Source organism: Chionomys nivalis, chromosome 8, assembly GCF_950005125.1.
Source record: "Chionomys nivalis chromosome 8, mChiNiv1.1, whole genome shotgun sequence".
In the NCBI taxonomy this organism is placed as follows: Eukaryota; Metazoa; Chordata; class Mammalia; order Rodentia; family Cricetidae; genus Chionomys; species Chionomys nivalis.
In genome coordinates, this window is record NC_080093.1 from 93,039,479 (window position 1) to 93,058,099 (window position 18,621).

At 43.5% G+C, this 18,621-nt stretch overlaps 1 protein-coding gene across 1 annotated transcript; it reads left to right on the forward strand.

The window, feature by feature from the left end:
* The first annotated feature begins 17,673 nt into the window (after window positions 1-17,673).
* On the forward strand, window positions 17,674-18,621 carry LOC130879557 (olfactory receptor 52H1-like). The gene has a single exon (XM_057778199.1). The coding sequence runs from the start codon at window positions 17,674-17,676 to the stop codon at window positions 18,619-18,621; it is 948 nt and encodes a 315-aa protein (XP_057634182.1).

Here is an 18,621-nt window from a genome sequence, read left to right on the forward strand (position 1 = left end):
TCTACTGCAAGATGAAGCTCCTGTGCTGAGGGCTGAGTGATACACTGATCTATAGTACAGTGTTTTGTCATTAGTAGTCATTTTGTTGTTGATTGTTTAGTAGAATGATAGTAGAAGATTTTCCTTAAGGGTCCATGACCTAGCTAGTCTCAGGTTCTTGGCTTCATTAGCAATAGCGGGTTTCATCTTATGAAGTAGACCTCAGATCTAATGAAAAAGCAGTTGGTTAGTCCTACAATACTTGGGCATTAGTGGGCATATCTTGCCCGTAAGTTGTTTTTTTTTTTTTTTTTATTATATATTTTTTTTTATTCTTTTTTAATTAAAATTTCCAACTGCTCCCCGTTTCCCATTTCCCTCCCCTCCTCCCACACATTGCCCCCTCCCCCCTCTCCCCTCCCCTATCCCCACTCCTCTTCTCCTCCCCCCAGTCCATTCCCCCTCCCTCTCGCTACTGAAGAGCAGTCCAAATTCCCTGCCCTACAGGAAGACCAAGGTCCTCCCACTTCCATCCAGGCCCAGGAAGGTGAGCATCAAAACAGGCTAAGCTCCCACAAAGCCAGTTCATGTATTAGGATCGAAACCTAGTGCCATTGTCCTTGGCTTCTCATCAGCCTTCATTGTCCGCCATGTTCAGAGAGTCCAGTTTCAACCCATGCTTATTCAGTCCCAGTCCAGCTGGCCTTGGAGAGCTCCCAATAGATCAGTTCCACTGTCACTGTGGGTGGGTGCACGCCTCGTGGTCCTGATTTCCTTGCTCATGTTCTCCCTCCTTCTGCTCTTCATTTGGACCTTAAGAGCTCAGACGGTTGATCCAAATTGGGTCTCTGTCTCTCTCTCGATCCATCGCCAGATGAAAGTTCCTGTGCCATTCTCCTTGGCCTCTCGTCAGCTCTCATTGTCCGCCACATTCCGAGAGTCCGGTTTTATCCCATGTTTTTTTTCAGTAGCAGTCCAGCTGACCTTGGTGAGCTCCCAATAGATCGGCCCCACTGTCTCAGTGGTTGGGTGCACCCCTCATGGTCCTGACTTCCTTGTTCATGTTCTCTCTCCTTCTGCTCCTCATTATAACCTTGGGAGCTCAGTCCGGTGCTCCAGTGTGGGCCTCTGGCTCTATCTCCATCCATCGCTAGATGAAGGTTCTATGGCGATATGCAAGATATTCATCAGTAAGATTATAGGATAGGTTCATTTCAGGTTCCCTATCCTCAGGTGCCCCAATGAACTAACTGGGGACATTGCCCTGGGCATCTGGTAGTCATTCCAAGTTCAAGTCTCTTGTCACCCCTTAGGTGGCTCCCTTACCTAAGGTATGAGTTTCCCTGCTCCCCTATCCAACCTTTCTTTATCCCCATTCACCCCGATTCCCCCAGTTCCCCTCATCTTCTCCTTCACACTTTTCTCTCCCCATCACCCCTCATCCCCATCCCACCCCACCCCCAAGATTCCAATTTTTTGCCCATCAGTCATGACTATTTCCCATAGCTGGGAGGATATCTATATGTTTTCCCTTGGGTTTACCCTCTTGTTTAGCTTCTTTAGGATCGCAAATTATAGACTCAGTGGCCCCTATCCATGGCTAGAAACCAATTATGAGTGAGTACATCCCATGTTCTTCTTTTTGGGTCTGGGTTACCTCACTAAGGATCGTATTTTCTATTTCCATCCATTTGCATGCAAAATTCGAGAAGTCATTGTTTTTTACCGCAGAGTAGTACTCTAATGTGTATATATTCCACACTTTCTTCATCCATTCTTCCATTGAAGGGCATCTAGGTTGCTTCCAGGTTCTGGCTATTACAAATAATGCTGCTATGAACATAGTTGGACAAATGCTTTTGTCATATGATAGGGCATCTCTTGGGTATATTCCCAAGAGTGGTATTGCTGGGTCCAGGGGTAGGTTGATCCCAATTTTTCTGAGAAACCGCCACACTGATTTCCAAAGTGGTTGCACAAGTTTGCAGTCCCACCAGCAATGGATGAGGGTACCCCTTTCTCCACAACCTCTCCAGCAAAGGCTATCCTTGGTGTTTTTGATTTTAGCCATTCTGACAGGTGTAAGATGATATCTCAAAGTTGTTTTGATTTGCATTTCTCTGATCGCTAAGGAGGTTGAGCATGACCTTAAGTATCTTTTGGCCATTTTAACTTCTTCTGTTGAGAATTCTCTGTTCAGTTCAGTGCCCCATTTTTTAATTGGGTTAATTATCCTTTTAAAGTCTAGTTTCTTGAGTTCTTTATATATTTTGGAGATCAGACCTTTGTCTGTTGCGGGGTTGGTGAAGATCTTCTCCCAGTCAGTAGGCTGCCTTTTTGTCTTAATGACAGTGTCCTTTGCTTTACAGAAGCTTCTCAGTTTCAGGAGGTCCCATTTATTCAATGTTGTCCTTAATGTCTGTGCTGCTGGGGTTATACATAGGAAGCGATCTCCAGTGCCCATTTTCTCTTCTATCAGGTTCAGTGTGTTCAGATTGATATTGAGGTCTTTGATCCATTTGGACTTGAGTTTTGTGCATGGTGATAGATATGGGTCTATTTTCATTCTTCTACAGGTTGACATCCAATTGTGCCAGCACCATTTGTTGAAGATGCTTTCTTTCTTCCATTGTATACTTTTAGCTCCTTTATCAAAAATCAGTTGTTCATAGGTTTGTGGGTTAAAATCCGGGTCTTCTATACGATTCCATTGGTCGACTTCTCTGTTTTTATGCCAGTACCACGCTGTTTTCATTACTGTAGCTCTGTAATAGAGTTTGAAGTCAGGGATGGTAATGCCTCCAGAAGTTCCTTTATTGTATAAGATTGTTTTGGCTATCCTGGGTTTTTTGTTTCTCCATATAAAGTTGATTATTGTCCTTTCAAGATCTGTGAAGAATTTTGATGGGATTTTAATGGGGATTGCATTGAATCTATAAATTGCCCTTGGTAGAATTGCCATTTTTACTATGTTGATTCTCCCAATCCAAGAGCAAGGGAGATCCTTCCATTTTCTGGTATCCTCTTCAATTTCTTTCTTCAATGCCTTAAAGTTTTTGTCAAATAGATCTTTCACTTCCTTGGTTAGAGTTACCCCAAGATATTTTATGCTGTTTGTGGCTATCGTGAAAGGTGATGATTCTCTTATTTCTCTCTCTGCTTCCAGATCCTTTGTGTATAAGAGGGCGACTGATTTTTTGGAGTTGATCTTGTATCCTGCCACATTACTAAAGGCGTTTATCAGCTGTAGGAGTTCTTTGGAGGAGTTTTTGGGGTCGCTCATGTACACTATCATATCATCTGCAAATAATGCAAGTTTAACTTCTTCCTTTCCAATTTGAATCCCCTTTATCCCCTTATGTTGTCTTATTGCTATTGCTAAAACTTCGAGAACTATATTGAAGAGGTATGGAGAGAGTGGACAGCCTTGGCGTGTTCCTGATTTTAGTGGGATGGCTTTAAGTTTCTCTCCATTTAATTTGATATTAGCTGTCGGCTTGCTGTATATAGCTTTAATTATATTTAGGTATGACCCTTGTATCCCTAATCTCTCCAAGACTTTTATCATAAAGGGATGTTGAATTTTGTCAAATGCTTTTTCAGCATCTAATGAAACGATCATATGGTTTTTTTCTTTCAGTTTATTTATATGATGGATTACATTGATAGATTTGCGTATGTTAAACCAGCCCTGCATCTCTGGTATGAAGCCTACTTGATCATAATGGATAATTTTTCTAATGTGTTCTTGGATTCGGTTTGCCAGAATTTTGTTGAGGATTTTTGCGTCGATGTTCATGAGTGAGATTGGCCTGTAATTCTCTTTCTTGGTTGTGTCTTTGTGTGGTTTTGGTATCAGAGTTACTGTAGCTTCATAAAAGGAATTTGGCAATGACTCTTCTGTTTCTATATTGTGAAATACATTAAGGAGAATAGGTATTAGGTCTTCTTGGAAGTTCTGGTAGAATTCTGCATTGAAACCATCTGGTCCTGGACTTTTTTTGGAAGGGAGGTTTTTGATAACAGCTTCTAATTCTTCACGACTAACCGGTCTATTTAGGTTGTTCACCTGGTCCTGGTTTAACTTTGGTAAATGGTATTTATCTAAAAAAGCGTCCATTTCTTTTACATTTTCCAGTTTTGTGGCATACAGGCCTTTGTAGTAAGATCTAATGATTCTCTGAATTTCCTCTGTGTCTGTGGTTATGTCTCCCTTTTCATTTCTGATCTTATTAATTTGCAAATTCTCTCTCTGCCGTTTGATTAGTTTGGATAGGGGTTTATCAATCTTGTTGATTTTCTCCAGGAACCAGCTTTTTGATTCATTGATTCTTTCAATTGTTTTCTGTGTCTCTATTTTGTTGATTTCAGCCCTCAGTTTGATTATTTCCAGTCTTCTACCCCTTCTAGGTGAGTCTGCTTCTTTTTTTTCTAGAGCTTTCAGGTGGGCTGTTAAGTCTCCAATGTGTGCTTTCTCTGTTTTCTTTAAGTGGGCAGTTAGTGCTATGAACTTTCCTCTCAGAACTGCTTTCATAGTGTCCCATAGGTTTGAGTATGTTTTTTCTTTATTTTCATTGTCTTCAAGGAAGAGTTTAATTTCTTTCTTTATTTCTTCCTTAATCCAGGAGTGGTTCAGTAGTTGACTATTCAGTTTCCATGAGTTTGTAGGCTTTCTGGGGGTAGCATTGTTGCAGAATTCTAGCTTTAATCCATGGTGATCTGATAAGATACAGGTGGTTATTAATATTTTTTTGTAACTGTGGATGTTTGCTTTGTTACCGAGTATGTGGTCGATTTTTGAGAAGGTTCCATGAGCTGCAGAGAAGAAGGTATATTCTTTCCTATTTGGGTGGAATATTCTATAGATGTCTGTTAAGTCCATTTGATTCATTACCTCCATTAATTCTCTTATTTCTCTGTTAGGTTTCTGTCTACTTGACCTGTCCATTGGTGAGAGAGGAGTATTAAAGTCTCCTACTATTAATGTGTGCGGTTTGATGGCTGCCTTGAGTTTTAACAATGTTTCTTTTACGTACGTGGGTGCTTTTATATTAGGGGCATAGATATTCAGGATTGAGACTTCATCCTGATGAATTGTTCCTGTTATGAGTAGAAAATGTCCCTCTCCATCTCTCCTGATTGATTTAAGTTTGAAGTCAACTTTGTTAGAAATTAGTATGGCCACCCCTGCTTGTTTCTTAGGTCCATTTACTTGATAAGCCTTATCCCAACCCTTTATTCTGAGTAGGTGCCTGTCTTTGTGGTTGAGGTGTGTTTCTTGTAAACAGCAGAATGTTGGATCCTGTTTTCGTATCCAATCTCTTAGTCTGTGCCTTTTTATAGGAGAGTTGAGTCCATTGACATTAAGTGATATTAATGACCAGTGGTTGTTAACTCCGGTCATTTTTTAAGTTGGAAATTTTGTGTGTTCCCCTTCTTTGTGTTGCGCTGGTGAAGGGTCTCTAGTTGTCTGAGATATTGTGGTCATTGTTGGACTCCTTGGTTAGTGATTTTCCTTCTATTACTTTCTGTAAGGCCGGATTTGTGGCTACGTATTGTTTAAATTTGTTTTTATCCTGGAAAATTTTGTTTTCTCCATTTATAGTGAACGAAAGCTTGGCTGGGTATAGTAGTCTGGGCTTGCATCCATGGTCTCTTAGTTTCTGCAGTACATCTATCCAGGACCTTCTGGCTTTCATGGTTTCCATAGAGAAGTCAGGTGTAAGTCTGATAGGTTTACCTTTATAAGTAACTTGGCCTTTTTCCTTTGCTGCTCTTAGTATTCTTTCTTTATTCTGTATGCTTTGTGTTTTGATTATTATATGGCGAGAGGATGTTTTTTTTTGATCCAGCCTATTCGGTGTTCTGTATGCTTCTTGAATCTTCATAGGTATATCTTTCTTTAGGTTGGGAAAGTTTTCTTCTATAATTTTATTAAATATATTTTCTGGACCGTTGAGCTGCGCTTCTTCTCCTTCTTCTATTCCTATTATTCTTAGGTTTGGTCTTTTTATTGTGTCCCATATTTCCTGAATGTTTTGTGATGAGAATTTGTTGGCCTTGCTGTTTTCTTTGATCAGCGTGTTTATTTTCTCTATGGTATCTTCAGAATCTGAGATTCTTTCTTCTATCTCTTGTATTCTGTTGGTTATGCTTGCTTCTGTAGTCTCTATTCGTTTACCTAGATTTTCCCTGTCCAGCTGACCTTCTGTTTGTGTTTTCTTCTTTGCCTCCATTTCAGTTTTTAAGTCTTGAACTGTTTCCATTATCTGTTTGATTGTTTTTCCTTGGTTTCCTAGGGTATCATTCACTGATTTACTCAATTCTTCAAACTTTCTGTTATACTTCTCATCCATTTCTATAAGGGCATTTTTTACATGTTGTTTAAGGGCGTCAATCACTTTCATAAAGTCAATTTTATCTACTTCTTCATGATTAAGGTGTTCATGTCCACCTGTTGGGAGGTCGCTGGGTTCTGGTGGTTTCATATAGTTTTTCAGATTGTTAGGTGAATTCTTGCATTGGCGCCTGCCCATCTCTTTCTCCGAATGCTCCCCTCTGGATCTTCTTTTACCGGATCAGGTCTCCTTGCCTACTGATGTACCTTCCCAGTGATGGCTCTCTGCAGTGCTAGTCTCCTGGTGTTATAGTGATGTCTCTCCTTGCTTGTTGCAGGCAGGCCAGTGAGACAAAGGAGGTCTCGCCTGCCTACTTGCCCTGAGGATTTGCCCCCAGCACCAGACAGACTGAGCTGGATGGTGTTATGTGCCCAAAGAGGAAAGGGGACAGAAGGAAGAAGGGTTCTGGATGCAAGCTGGGTGGGACAAGAAGAGAGAGGCAGTATGGGGGGGTAGAGCCCCTGCAGGGAGCCCGGGGAGTATAGGGAGGGGGATGAGGGACTTCAGAGTTCCCTGTCCAGGGCTGCTTCCGCCGCCACTGGTCACAAACTCACCGCCCTGCTGTCTCTCCTGGTGCCGAGATCAGATCTCCGTGCAGGTTGGGTAGTTCGTAAACAAAGCGCCTACCTTGGTTGGTGCAGGCGGGCCAGTGAGACAAAGGAGGTCTCGCTTGCCTACTTGCCCTGAGGATTTGCCCCCAGCGCCAGACAGACTGAGCTGGATGGTGTTATGTGCCCAAAGAGGAAAGGGGACAGAAGGAAGAAGGGTTCTGGATGCAAGCTGGGTGGGACAAGAAGAGAGAGGCAGTATGGGGGGGTAGAGCCCCTGCAGGGAGCCCGGGGAGTATAGGGAGGGGGATGAGGGACTTCAGAGTTCCCTGTCCAGGGCTGCTTCCGCCGCCACTGGTCACAAACTCACCGCCCTGCTGTCTCTCCTGGTGCCGAGATCAGATCTCCGTGCAGGTTGGGTAGTTCGTAAACAAAGCGCCTACCTTGGTTGGTGCAGGCGGGCCAGTGAGACAAAGGAGGTCTCGCCTGCCTACTTGCCCTGAGGATTTTCCCCCAGCGCCAGACAGACTGAGCTGGATGGTGTTATGTGCCCAAAGAGGAAAGGGGACAGAAGGAAGAAGGGTTCTGGATGCAAGCTGGGTGGGACAAGAAGAGAGAGGCAGTATGGGGGGGTAGAGCCCCTGCAGGGAGCCCGGGGAGTATAGGGAGGGGATGAGGAACTTCAGAGTTCCCTGTCCAGGGCTGCTTCCGCCGCCACTGGTCACAAACTCACCGCCCTGCTGTCTCTCCTGGTGCCGAGATCAGATCTCCGTGCAGGTTGGGTAGTTCCTAAACAAAGCGCCTACCTTGGTTGGTGCAGGCGGGCCAGTGAGACATAGGAGGTCTCGCCTGCCTACTTGCCCTGAGGGTTTGCCCCCAGCGCCAGACAGACTGAGCTGGATGGTGTTATGTGCCCAAAGAGGAAAGGGGACAGAAGGAAGAAGGGTTCTGGATGCAAGCTGGGTGGGACAAGAAGAGAGAGGCAGTATGGGGGGGTAGAGCCCCTGCAGGGAGCCCGGGGAGTATTGGGAGGGGATGAGGAACTTCAGAGTTCCCTGTCCAGGGCTGCTTCCGCCGCCACTGGTCACAAACTCACCGCCCTGCTGTCTCTCCTGGTGCCGAGATCAGATCTCCGTGCAGGTTGGGTAGTTCCTAAACAAAGCGCCTACCTTGGTTGGTGCAGGCGGGCCAGTGAGACAAAGGAGGTCTCGCCTGCCTACTTGCCCTGAGGGTTTGCCCCCAGCGCCAGACAGACTGAGCTGGATGGTGTTATGTGCCCAAAGAGGAAAGGGGACAGAAGGAAGAAGGGTTCTGGATGCAAGCTGGGTGGGACAAGAAGAGAGAGGCAGTATGGGGGGGTAGAGCCTCTGCAGGGAGCCCGGGGAGTATAGGGAGGGGGATGAGGAACTTCAGAGTTCCCTGTCCAGGGCTGCTTCCGCCGCCACTGGTCACAAACTCACCGCCCTGCTGTCTCTCCTGGTGCCGAGATCAGATCTCCGTGCAGGTTGGGTAGTTCGTAAACAAAGCGCCTACCTTGGTTGGTGCAGGCGGGCCAGTGAGACAAAGGAGGTCTCGCCTGCCTACTTGCCCTGAGGGTTTGCCCCCAGCGCCAGACAGACTGAGCTGGATGGTGTTATGTGCCCAAAGAGGAAAGGGGACAGAAGGAAGAAGGGTTCTGGGTGCAAGCTGGGTGGGACAAGAAGAGAGAGGCAGTATGGGGGGGTAGAGCCCCTGCAGGGAGCCCGGGGAGTATAGGGAGGGGATGAGGAACTTCAGAGTTCCCTGTCCAGGGCTGCTTCCGCCGCCACTGGTCACAAACTCCTTGCCCGTAAGTTGTTACTATAGCTTAAAGGGTTTGTAGCTGGGTGACATTGATTACTGCTTTTCTCCCACAAAATCCAACTATACCACTTTTAAGCATACACCCAAAGGACTCTACATTTTACTGAAGAGATACTTGCTTATCCATGTTCATTGTTGATCTGTTCATAATAGCCAGAATTTGTAAACAGTCAATATGTCCATCAACTGATGAATAGATGATGAAAATGTGATTTATTTACAATGAAATATTATTCAGTTGTTAAGAAATTTGGAATCATGAAATTTGCAGGAAATGGATGAAGGTAGAAACAGTCTCCCTGAGTGACAGTAACACTATCCTGAATGATCTAGCCTAAACCTAGAAGGACCAACATGTTTTCTCCTATACATAGATATTAGCTTTCATGATTTATATATATGTGGGGAGAAGGGGATTGTCCTAAGAATATAGAAGATATATAGACTATATATGTGTATACACATATATAGTGTTATAAAGGGATAGTGGGGAAATTCAAAGAGGAGGGTTAAAGAGACAACAAACAAGAAGGTGGTGGCATGGGACAATTCTGTATTCCGTCAATTTTATTTTAAATAAGTCAGTAGTCAGGCATGAAGTATAGGTGGGACAACCAGACAGGAAGTAGGGGTGGGTAAAGGAGAACAGGAGAATTCTGGAAAGAATTTTACAGTCCTGGCCCTGCCACAGAAGAAGCAAGATGTGACTGCCTCCCTGAATAAGGTACTGAACCACGTGGCTAACATAGACAAGAATAATGGGTTCATATAAGTTATAAGAGTTAATAAGAAGCCTGAGCTACTGGGCCAATCAGTTTACAACTAATGTAGACCGCTGTGTGATTTCTTTGGGATTTAACGATTGCGGGAACCAGGCAGGACAGAAACCTCGGTCAACAGGGTGGTGTAGAGGAGGGAATGGGGAGAGACAGCTGACACTGTGGGCTGTTTGAAAAGTCATATGGAAATCTACTTCTGTAAAAGCTTCCTAAATTGTGTGTGTCCTGGTTATGGACTCTTGCTGTGAAGAGACACCATGATCATGGCAATTCTTACAGAGAAAACATTGTTAGAGGTGGTGGCTTATCCCTTCAGAGGTTTAGTCCATTGCCGTTATGATGAGGAGCAGCAGGTAGACATAGAACTAGCTATATCTTGATCAGAAGACAGCAGGAAGTCGACTGATGGTCACACTGAGTAGAGCTGGAGAAAAACACTATGCCCACCTCCACAGTGACACGCTTCCTCCAACAAGACCACACTGCCTGCAGCAAGCTACAACGATCCTTCTACCTTTGTTCCCCTCGGAATATCATCAGTGATGTATGGGTTGCTTAGCTTGTCATGTGGATGCTGCAATCTGAACATTGGTCCGCATGTTTGAATAGCAAATGCTCTTAGCCTCTGAGCCCTCAACTCCATGATTCTTGTTCGCTGCTGCACCCTGCACCCATGCATGTCCTAGATATCTTTTTTCTGCATCCCTTACAGCCACACACATAAATAAATCTACTAACATCCTACTATACTCCAAGGATGTTCCCAAGCTTAGAAATTTGAATGGTGATGGTAAAACACATCACCTCGTCCCAAAAAATAAAACCCAGAAACAGCTAATTACATGTCTGAAGCTCAAGTGCAGCTCAGATTGAGTCAAGGGGCTGAGGCAGAGGTCGGATGGATACGTGTTTGTCTTCAGGTTGATTGGAAGGTTTCTGAGTCCCAGGGTGGACATAATCCCACCATACTTATTTTCAGCTGCCCATGTGATGATGTTTGACTGAAAAGTTTGTTTTCATTGCTGTTTTTTTTTTTTTTTTAATTTGGGTAGGTAATTGAGTTTTTAACCTAGAAGTCAGCTTTGAAAATGTATTAAAGAGCTTTATCTAGGACAAATTTTGATCTATTTATTCTGTCTTGGTCTGAGCTTTTGACATAACCAAAACTTAAGTGTTTAAGAATGAGAAAACCAATATTCCCTTTTTCCTTCTCTATCTTACTTTATAGCTCTACAAAGCTATAACCACATCATGTGTGAGAAGGGAGGCCCAAAGTCTTTCAAACACAAGCATAAGGCACACAGAGAGCCCCTTGAAGGTAGTATTTGCCAGTGGAGAGGACATAGTTTGGAATCCTCCTGGAATTTTCTTCTCTCAGGATACCAGCTGTCCTGGAAGAGCTGAGGCTGCAGCGGGGACTCAGCGCATCTCAGCCTTTGGGATCTCAGGCCCTTACCAGCTATACCCTTGGGATGAGTTTCTGTGCAATATCCAATTCCCTGCCAAGGTTTGTGTGTGGGTCCCTCTGGGGCCTGCAAGCTCAGAGAAGGCTCTCTGAAGGTCTAGGAAGAAGAATAAGAGGATTTCCTTTAAGCAGTGCTATTTCTCTTTGTCCTTATCAAGGATCTGGGTTTGAGAAGTGTTAGGTTTGGACAAGGCAGGCAAGACTGGCAAGCCAAAGTGAAGTCCTGGAGACTAAGCAGTGAGCAGAAGAGGGCTGAGAGACACATCGATGGACCTAGTTTAATTCCTGTAAGTAAGTCTTCAGGGCTGGGGCTCAGATTATAAGGCATCAGAGAACGAAATGGTTGTGGATATGTGGGATAGAGGACCGACGAGGCTGGAGAGAGCTTGGAACCAGAAGGGTGGATTCTGACTCCGGTTCTGAGGCTTTTATGCATTTTCAGGTTTTCTAACGTCCATGCACATTAAGATCTGTCTATGATAATGCAAACATTACTAATAGTTCGTTATTTACTAAAATTAAAATTCTATTTGTTATGCACTTGTGGTGTGTGTGTGTATGTGTGTGTGTGTGAGAGAGAGAGGTGGTGAGAGAAGGGTGGTGGTGGTGGTGTGTGTGTGTGTATGAGAGAGAGAGAGAGAGAGAGAGAGAGAGAGAAAGGTGGTGAGAGAGGGGTTGTGGTAGTGGTGGTGGTGCATGTGTGTGTGTGTGTGTGAGAGAGAGAGAGAGGTGGTGAGAGGGGGTGGTGGTAGTGGTGGTGGTGCATGTGTGTGTGTGTGTGTGTGTGAGAGAGAGAGAGAGAGAGGTGGTGAGAGGGGTGGTGGTGGTGGTGGTAGTTGTGGTGGTGCACAGGTGTTACAGGTGTTACAGGGGTCACAACACGCATACGAAGCCAGAGAACAACTTGTTGCATTAGTTTTTTCTTCTTCTTCTTCTTCTTTTTTTTTTTTTTTTATTTTTCGAGGCAGGGTTTCTCTGTGGTTTTGGAGCCTGTCCTGGAACTAGCTCTTGTAGACCAGGCTGGTCTCGAACTCACAGAGATCCACCTGCCTCTGCCTCCCAAGTGCTGGGATTAAAGGCGTACACCACCACTGCCCGGCACATTAGTTCCTTCTTCACACCTTATGTGGGGTGCTGAGGACGGAACTCAGGTGGCAGGTGTCTTGACTCACTTGCTTGCCCTATGCTTTGCTACTTATGAAGAGCTTGTAAGTCCCTACTTCTAGGAAGAAAAAGGCATTTTGGGGATATCAAATCATGTGTTCAATGTAACACAAGTAGGAAACAGATCAAACTTATCCAACTCAGCTCTGAAAGTCATTTTTAAAATTATCACTTATTTTACTTTACTTCTTTGGTGTAGGAGACAATGTTTTACTGTATATTCTAGGTGTGGAACTCACTATTTGATCCAGGCTGGCCTTAAACTTGTGGGGCCTTCCAAGTCCTCAGATTATGGGTTACCATGTTGATCTACAGTTGGTTTCTAAGCAGTTTTCTGGGCTATGTTGTGACTGTCAGATTTGTGAGTCTGCATGTATTTGGGCATTTGTATCATCGCAGCATGCATTTCCACGCCATTCTGGATTCACTCACTCATTTTAGCCACCTATTAATTATAATGGAGAATAAGAACAGCAGCGGGGTAGAAAGGATGGCAAATAGGTTCCATGTCAGCAAAAGTCAGTGTGATATGCTTTACATATTTTTTAGGTTAAGGGTAATTAGTGTTTTATAGCAACAGAGTTTTAAGTAAGACAATACAGTTGAAACTGTGGAAATATCTGAACCTTAAGCAAGACAGAAGAATAAATCAACTCATGGAGCAGTGCTCGGTGCCGCCTCACACTGGGGGCCCTTGCTGCTATGACACATTTTCTGCAGAGACTTTCAGCTAAGCCTGCTGCTGACTGACAGGCTTCCTGCTAAGCCTGGTCCTGATTGACAGGCCTACAGCTAAGCCTGCTGCTGACTGACAGGCTTCCACCTAAGCCTGTTGCTGATTGATAGGCTTCCACCTAAGCTGCTGCTGATTGACAGGCTTCCAGCTAAGCCTGCTGCTGATTGACAGGCTTCCAGCTAAGCCTCCTACTGACAGACAGGCTTCCACCTAAGCCTGCTGCTGATTGACAGGCTTCCAGCTAAGCCTGCTGCTGATTGACAGGCTTCCAGCTAAGCCTGCTGCTGATTGACAGGCTTTCAGCAGCTCAGAGAAACTGGACAGATGCGTGGCATCTGTGGAGCTGCGTACACACAGGAGACTTCCTGGAGCTGAAGCTTAATATTTTTTTCTTTCCTCTTTGCTGGTTTTCTGTTTTCCCCCAATCCCTTTTATTCCATCCAAAACAGGTATTTCTATGCAAGAAAAGATGACCTCACAGCCACAAATTACATATTTTCTGAAAACAAATCAAAATCTATCCATAAGAAGTCACATTAAGAGCACAGTTGCATCATGTTTTGCTGTTTTTCATTTCTTTTGCATCTTGAATGCATCTTTATTAGGCATGAGGCATCACGTTTTTCTTAGAAGCCACAAGAAGTTAAACTTTGTTCTTTGTATTTATTTCCCCCCCATAACATCTTCTCCCCAAAGCAATTGTTCTTTTTTAGTTGGTTGGTTTTTTGTTTTTGTTTTGTTTTTTTGAGACAGGGTTTCTCTGTGTAGCTTTGGCTGTCCTAGAACTAGCTTTGTAGACCAGACTGGTCTTGAACTCACAGAGATCCGCCTCTGCCTCTGCTGGGATTACAGGGGATCGCCACCACCACTGCCTGGCATTTTTTTTTTCTTTTTGTTTATTTGAGACAGTGTTTCTGTGTGTAGCTTTGATGCCTGTCCTGGAACTCACTCTGTAGATCAGACTAGCATCAAACTCACAGAGATTCCCCTGCCTCTGCCTCCCTAGTGCAGGGCATAAAGGCATGTGCTGGGATCCTTTCATTTAGTAAACACACCATGTCACACACAGCAGGAACACAGCAGCAGCAAACAGACGGAAGCACAGCAAGAGCAGGGGGCGTTCTGCCGACAATCCTCCGGGGCTGGGCCTCCCAGGATGCACTCAGAGCGACAACAACTCCTCTGTCATGGCCACCAGCACAAGCCAAAATGAAAGGAATGGGCAAAGGCAATCTGTCCCCAAAGTGTCTCATGCTGTTGGTGAGCATCTCTTGGGAAATATCAATAAAAATGACAATTATGACCTTACTTATATCTTTAACGAAAATGCTTTTAGTGTTTGTATGTGGTTTGGTACACACTGACCTCCAAATTACATAGGATTACTTTGCTTTACAGAGGGAGCAATACAGATTTAATATATGAAAATTTATTGTCAGAGACTTTTAGTGAAAATATTCATTTTTATTTGGCTTAATTATTGATATTTCATCTAAAAATGTACTTGAATGACACTGTTGTATAGGCCTTGAAGATAGTATAAAAAGGGAACAAAATTGACATGATTTTTGTCTTTACAGAGATTATAGTCTAGCCCGGAAAAGAAATGTTAAATATGTAATGTAAGTATTATGAATTTCCTAAAAGAAGAAATAAAATTTCTAATATAGAGAAATCTGGAAACTGTCTCCAGGGATTATTCTACCCCATTTCCGTGCATGGAGTGGACTAGGCTTGCTGAGGCTGAAGTAGGAAACGCAGCTTCGCTGGAAGCAGAAGGAGTGGGAGAAGGGCTTCACACGGAGGGAGCCTAGGTGCCCTGCCTCACTAAGACGGGCGTGGACAGAGTGTGTACCACACCGTGTTTGCACGGCACGTGTCATCTGTTCCACAGCTCTTTGTGCACTGATCAGCTTGAGTTACAGGGCTTTAAAATGCAGCTTTGGAGCTGGTCACATATGACACGCCAATCACAATGTGAAGGAAGATTTTAAGAAGTTTTTGGTGGGTCACATGAGTGCAAACACCTGCAGTTAATGAATAGATGTCAAAGAACTGGGAAGATTTGCTTGGAGGATAATAAGAAAACAGGAGAAAAGTTGTCGCATGGATAAGGTGTCACCAGGGGACAGTTAGTTCAAATAATTACACAAAAAACAAAGATTCAAAGAGTCTGATGAATGACTTAGTGGGGGAAAGGGATCCCGCAGATCCATACAAAGCTTGAACAAGAGAACCAATTCCACAAAGTTGCCCTCTGACCTCCATGTGACCCCCACACACAATAAATAAACACAATTGAATTTTAGGAACTGCCTATAAGGGGCATGACTTCCATTTTCATTAAAGAGTGTTCTTTTAAATAGTACAGTCCCCGTTTCTCTATTCAATGATTACATAGTAAAATTTACTTAAAATATTCTTATGTCGCTTTATTTATTTAGTATAAATGTGTGTGTGTATGTGTGTGTACACGTGTGTACTCTAGTGTGCAGTGTGGAGGCCAGCTGGCAATTTGCAGGAGTCAGCTTCTCCTTCCACTATGTGGGTCTCATGGATCAAACTCAAGTCATTGGACTTAGTGGCAAGTGCCTTTACCTGCCGATACATCACCCTCACCCTTAAACTGGCCTTTTTTTATTTCCATGTTGCTAAGCTTTCTTTTGTTACGTTTTTAAAATTTGTTCAAAAATACTTATTTATTCTTTTATTTTGTCATTTCTGGGGCATTTTGTTTAAGTATTTCACATGTCAGCAACATATAATTGGGGTTTATTTATTCTCTGTAAATTTACAGAGAATTTAGATTTGATAATAGAAAAGTTCAAACAATATACGTCTGTAGCTATAAAGTGATGTGTTTGGTGTCATATTGTTGACTTGTTTTATGTTTTGGTTTGCTATGCTTTCTTTATGGTGTATAACCCTGTCTATTGCTATGTTGATATCATGTACTTTCTCTTCTCCATAGAGCTCATTAGCTCCTTTGGAAAATTTGCTTATGAACATAAGTTTTAAGACTTGGCGTTTGACTCTCAGATGTAATGTTTACTTATCCTATAGCTTTTGAAAGGTTATTTCTCTCTCATTTACTTTCTACATTTGTAAAATAAGGATAATATTATGTATTATGGTGTATCTCCGTAGTTTTTGGTTTTTTTTTTCTTTTTTGAGAGAGGATCTCATACATCCTAGGCTGGCCTTAAATTTGCCACCTGGATGATCTTAACTTCTGATTCTCCTCAGTGTTGGCACAGGCACATGATGGCACCCAGGATGCTTGTATGAAACCCATTGCGCCTGTTGGGCTGGGCAAGCACTGCAGCATCTGAGTTAGGTCCCCAGCCTTCTCAGAGGACTGTTAGGAGAGTTTCAAAAGTGCTTTCAGGCTAAGATCTTTCGTCAAATGCTGAAAATTCTCAAAACACATCTTTCCAAGTTTCCTTGTTTCTACTCTGACTGACATTTAGAATCAGTAAAATTTGCATTTCCTGCACTAGAGGTCCCCCCAAGTATTACTTTTAAAAAGTACAAGTGACTCAAAGTCTTTGCCAATATTTTTTTTTTCTCCTGAGACAGGGTTTCTCTGTAACTTTGGAGCCTATCCTAGAGCTAACTTTTGTACATCAGGCTGGTCTCGAACTCACAGAGTACTGCCTCTGCCTCCTGAGTGCTGGGATTAAAGGCGTGTGGCATTTTCTCCAATTCTTACAGAAATTTCCTCCTTCATCCTTAGCAGGCAGACAGGTGGTCCAGCTTCATGTCTTGTTCTCCATGAGGAGGTCTCAGGTATCCCTGTCTCGGAGCATGTTGGTCTGAAAGTCCCAGGGCGTAGAGGACAGTGACTGTGGAAACTGATGTGCAGTTAGTGTTCAGACACCTCTCGATTCTGTGTATTACTGTTTTTCTCACAGCTTCACATCACTTGTGAGTCCTCAGCACCACAAATGATCTTGGCTCTACCAGTTTTTAGAGATGAGATCTTCCTTGGCTAGATAGATGACTTCACAGGTGTTCAGCTTCTCAGAACAAGACAAAAGTGAAAAGACAAAATTCATTTTTCAATGAGGAGTTTCTAAATAATATAATACATTGAAGATGCTGGACTATACTAGGTTTTCAAAGTTGCTGATGACCTCATGTTCCCATTCTCTGTAGTGAATTCCTGTTCCTATATGCAGTTTGTGTCCTTTTTCTAGACACCCATACAGTAATGAGTATATAGACTCAGGGAAAACTCAGTCATTTCAACAGGATTAGCAGGTAGAAACTGGACAAGTTATTTCTCTCTGGATTGGTTTCTAGACTAACTTGGGAATTAATACTGGAGTCTGATGACTCAAAGTCATGAGCATTTGCTTTCTTTTAGGGGCATATATTTATTTTATTTTTTGTGTGAGTGCTTTGCCTAAATGTATATATGTGCATTATGTGTGTCTCTGGTGTCCAAAGAGGTCGGAAGAGGGTGTGAGATCTCCCAGGAAGTGGACTTAGCAGATGACTGTGAGCCACTACACCCACAACAATGGGTGTCAGAAATTTAACCCAGGACCTCTGGAAGAGCAGCCAGTGCTTTTCACCAAGAAGCAATTATTCCTGCCCATGAATAGCGCTCTTAATAGTAACCTGATTTTCTTTTCTCAAGTATAGGAAAGAGGAGAACTGGTCCCAAGGAGGTTGTGGAGGAAGAATTGCCATGCAATTCCTTGTGCTCACTGTACACATTTGCTTTTAGGATAGAAGGGCTATCAATCAAATATCAATGGTCATGCACAACACAAGTAGCTACAGCACTGACCCCTTCACCCTCTTGGGCATCCCTGGACTTGAGCAATACCATGTCTGGATCAGCATCCCTTTCTGCTTTATCTATTTGGTGGCCATCATGGGCAATAGTATCCTCCTCTACCTCATCACAGTGGAAAACAGTCTTCATTCCCCCATGTTCTTCTTCCTTTCCATGTTGGCCATGACGGACCTCATATTGTCTACTACCTGTGTCCCCAAGACTCTTTGTATCTTCTGGTTTGGTCCTCAGGAAATCAGTTTTCCTGGCTGTCTGACCCAGTTATTCTTTCTGCATTATAGCTTCGTTTTGGACTCAGCTATCTTGCTGGCCATGGCATTTGACCGCTATGTGGCCATCTGCTCACCCTTGAGATACACCACTATTCTCACACCCAGAGCCATTGTCAAAATTGCTGTAGGAATTTCTTTCCGAAGTTTTTGTGTTTTTGTCCCATGTGTTTTCCTTGTGAACCGCCTACCCTTCTGCAGGACACACATCATTGCCCATACCTACTGTGAGCACATAGGTGTTGCCCGACTGGCATGTGCGGATATCTCCATCAACATCTGGTATGGATTTTGTGTTCCTATCATGACAGTAATTACAGATGTGGTCCTTATAGCCATTTCCTACACTCTTATCCTATGTGCTGTTTTTCGACTTCCCTCCCGAGATGCACGTCAAAAGGCCCTGGGCACCTGTGGTTCCCATGTCTGTGTCATCCTCATGTTCTATATACCAGCATTCTTCTCCATCCTTGCTCATCGCTTTGGACACAATGTCCCTCGCACTTTTCACATTGTGTTTGCCAACCTATATGTAATTATCCCACCTGCACTCAACCCTATTGTCTATGGAGTGAAGACCAAGCAGATAAGGGATAAAGTCATTCTTTTGCTCTTTCCCAAATGGTCCCAGTGA

Coding starts and splice junctions, on each gene's coding strand:
- LOC130879557 (XM_057778199.1), top strand. CDS start 17,674: ATGGTCATGCACAACACAAGTAGCTACAGCACTGACCCCTTCACCCTC.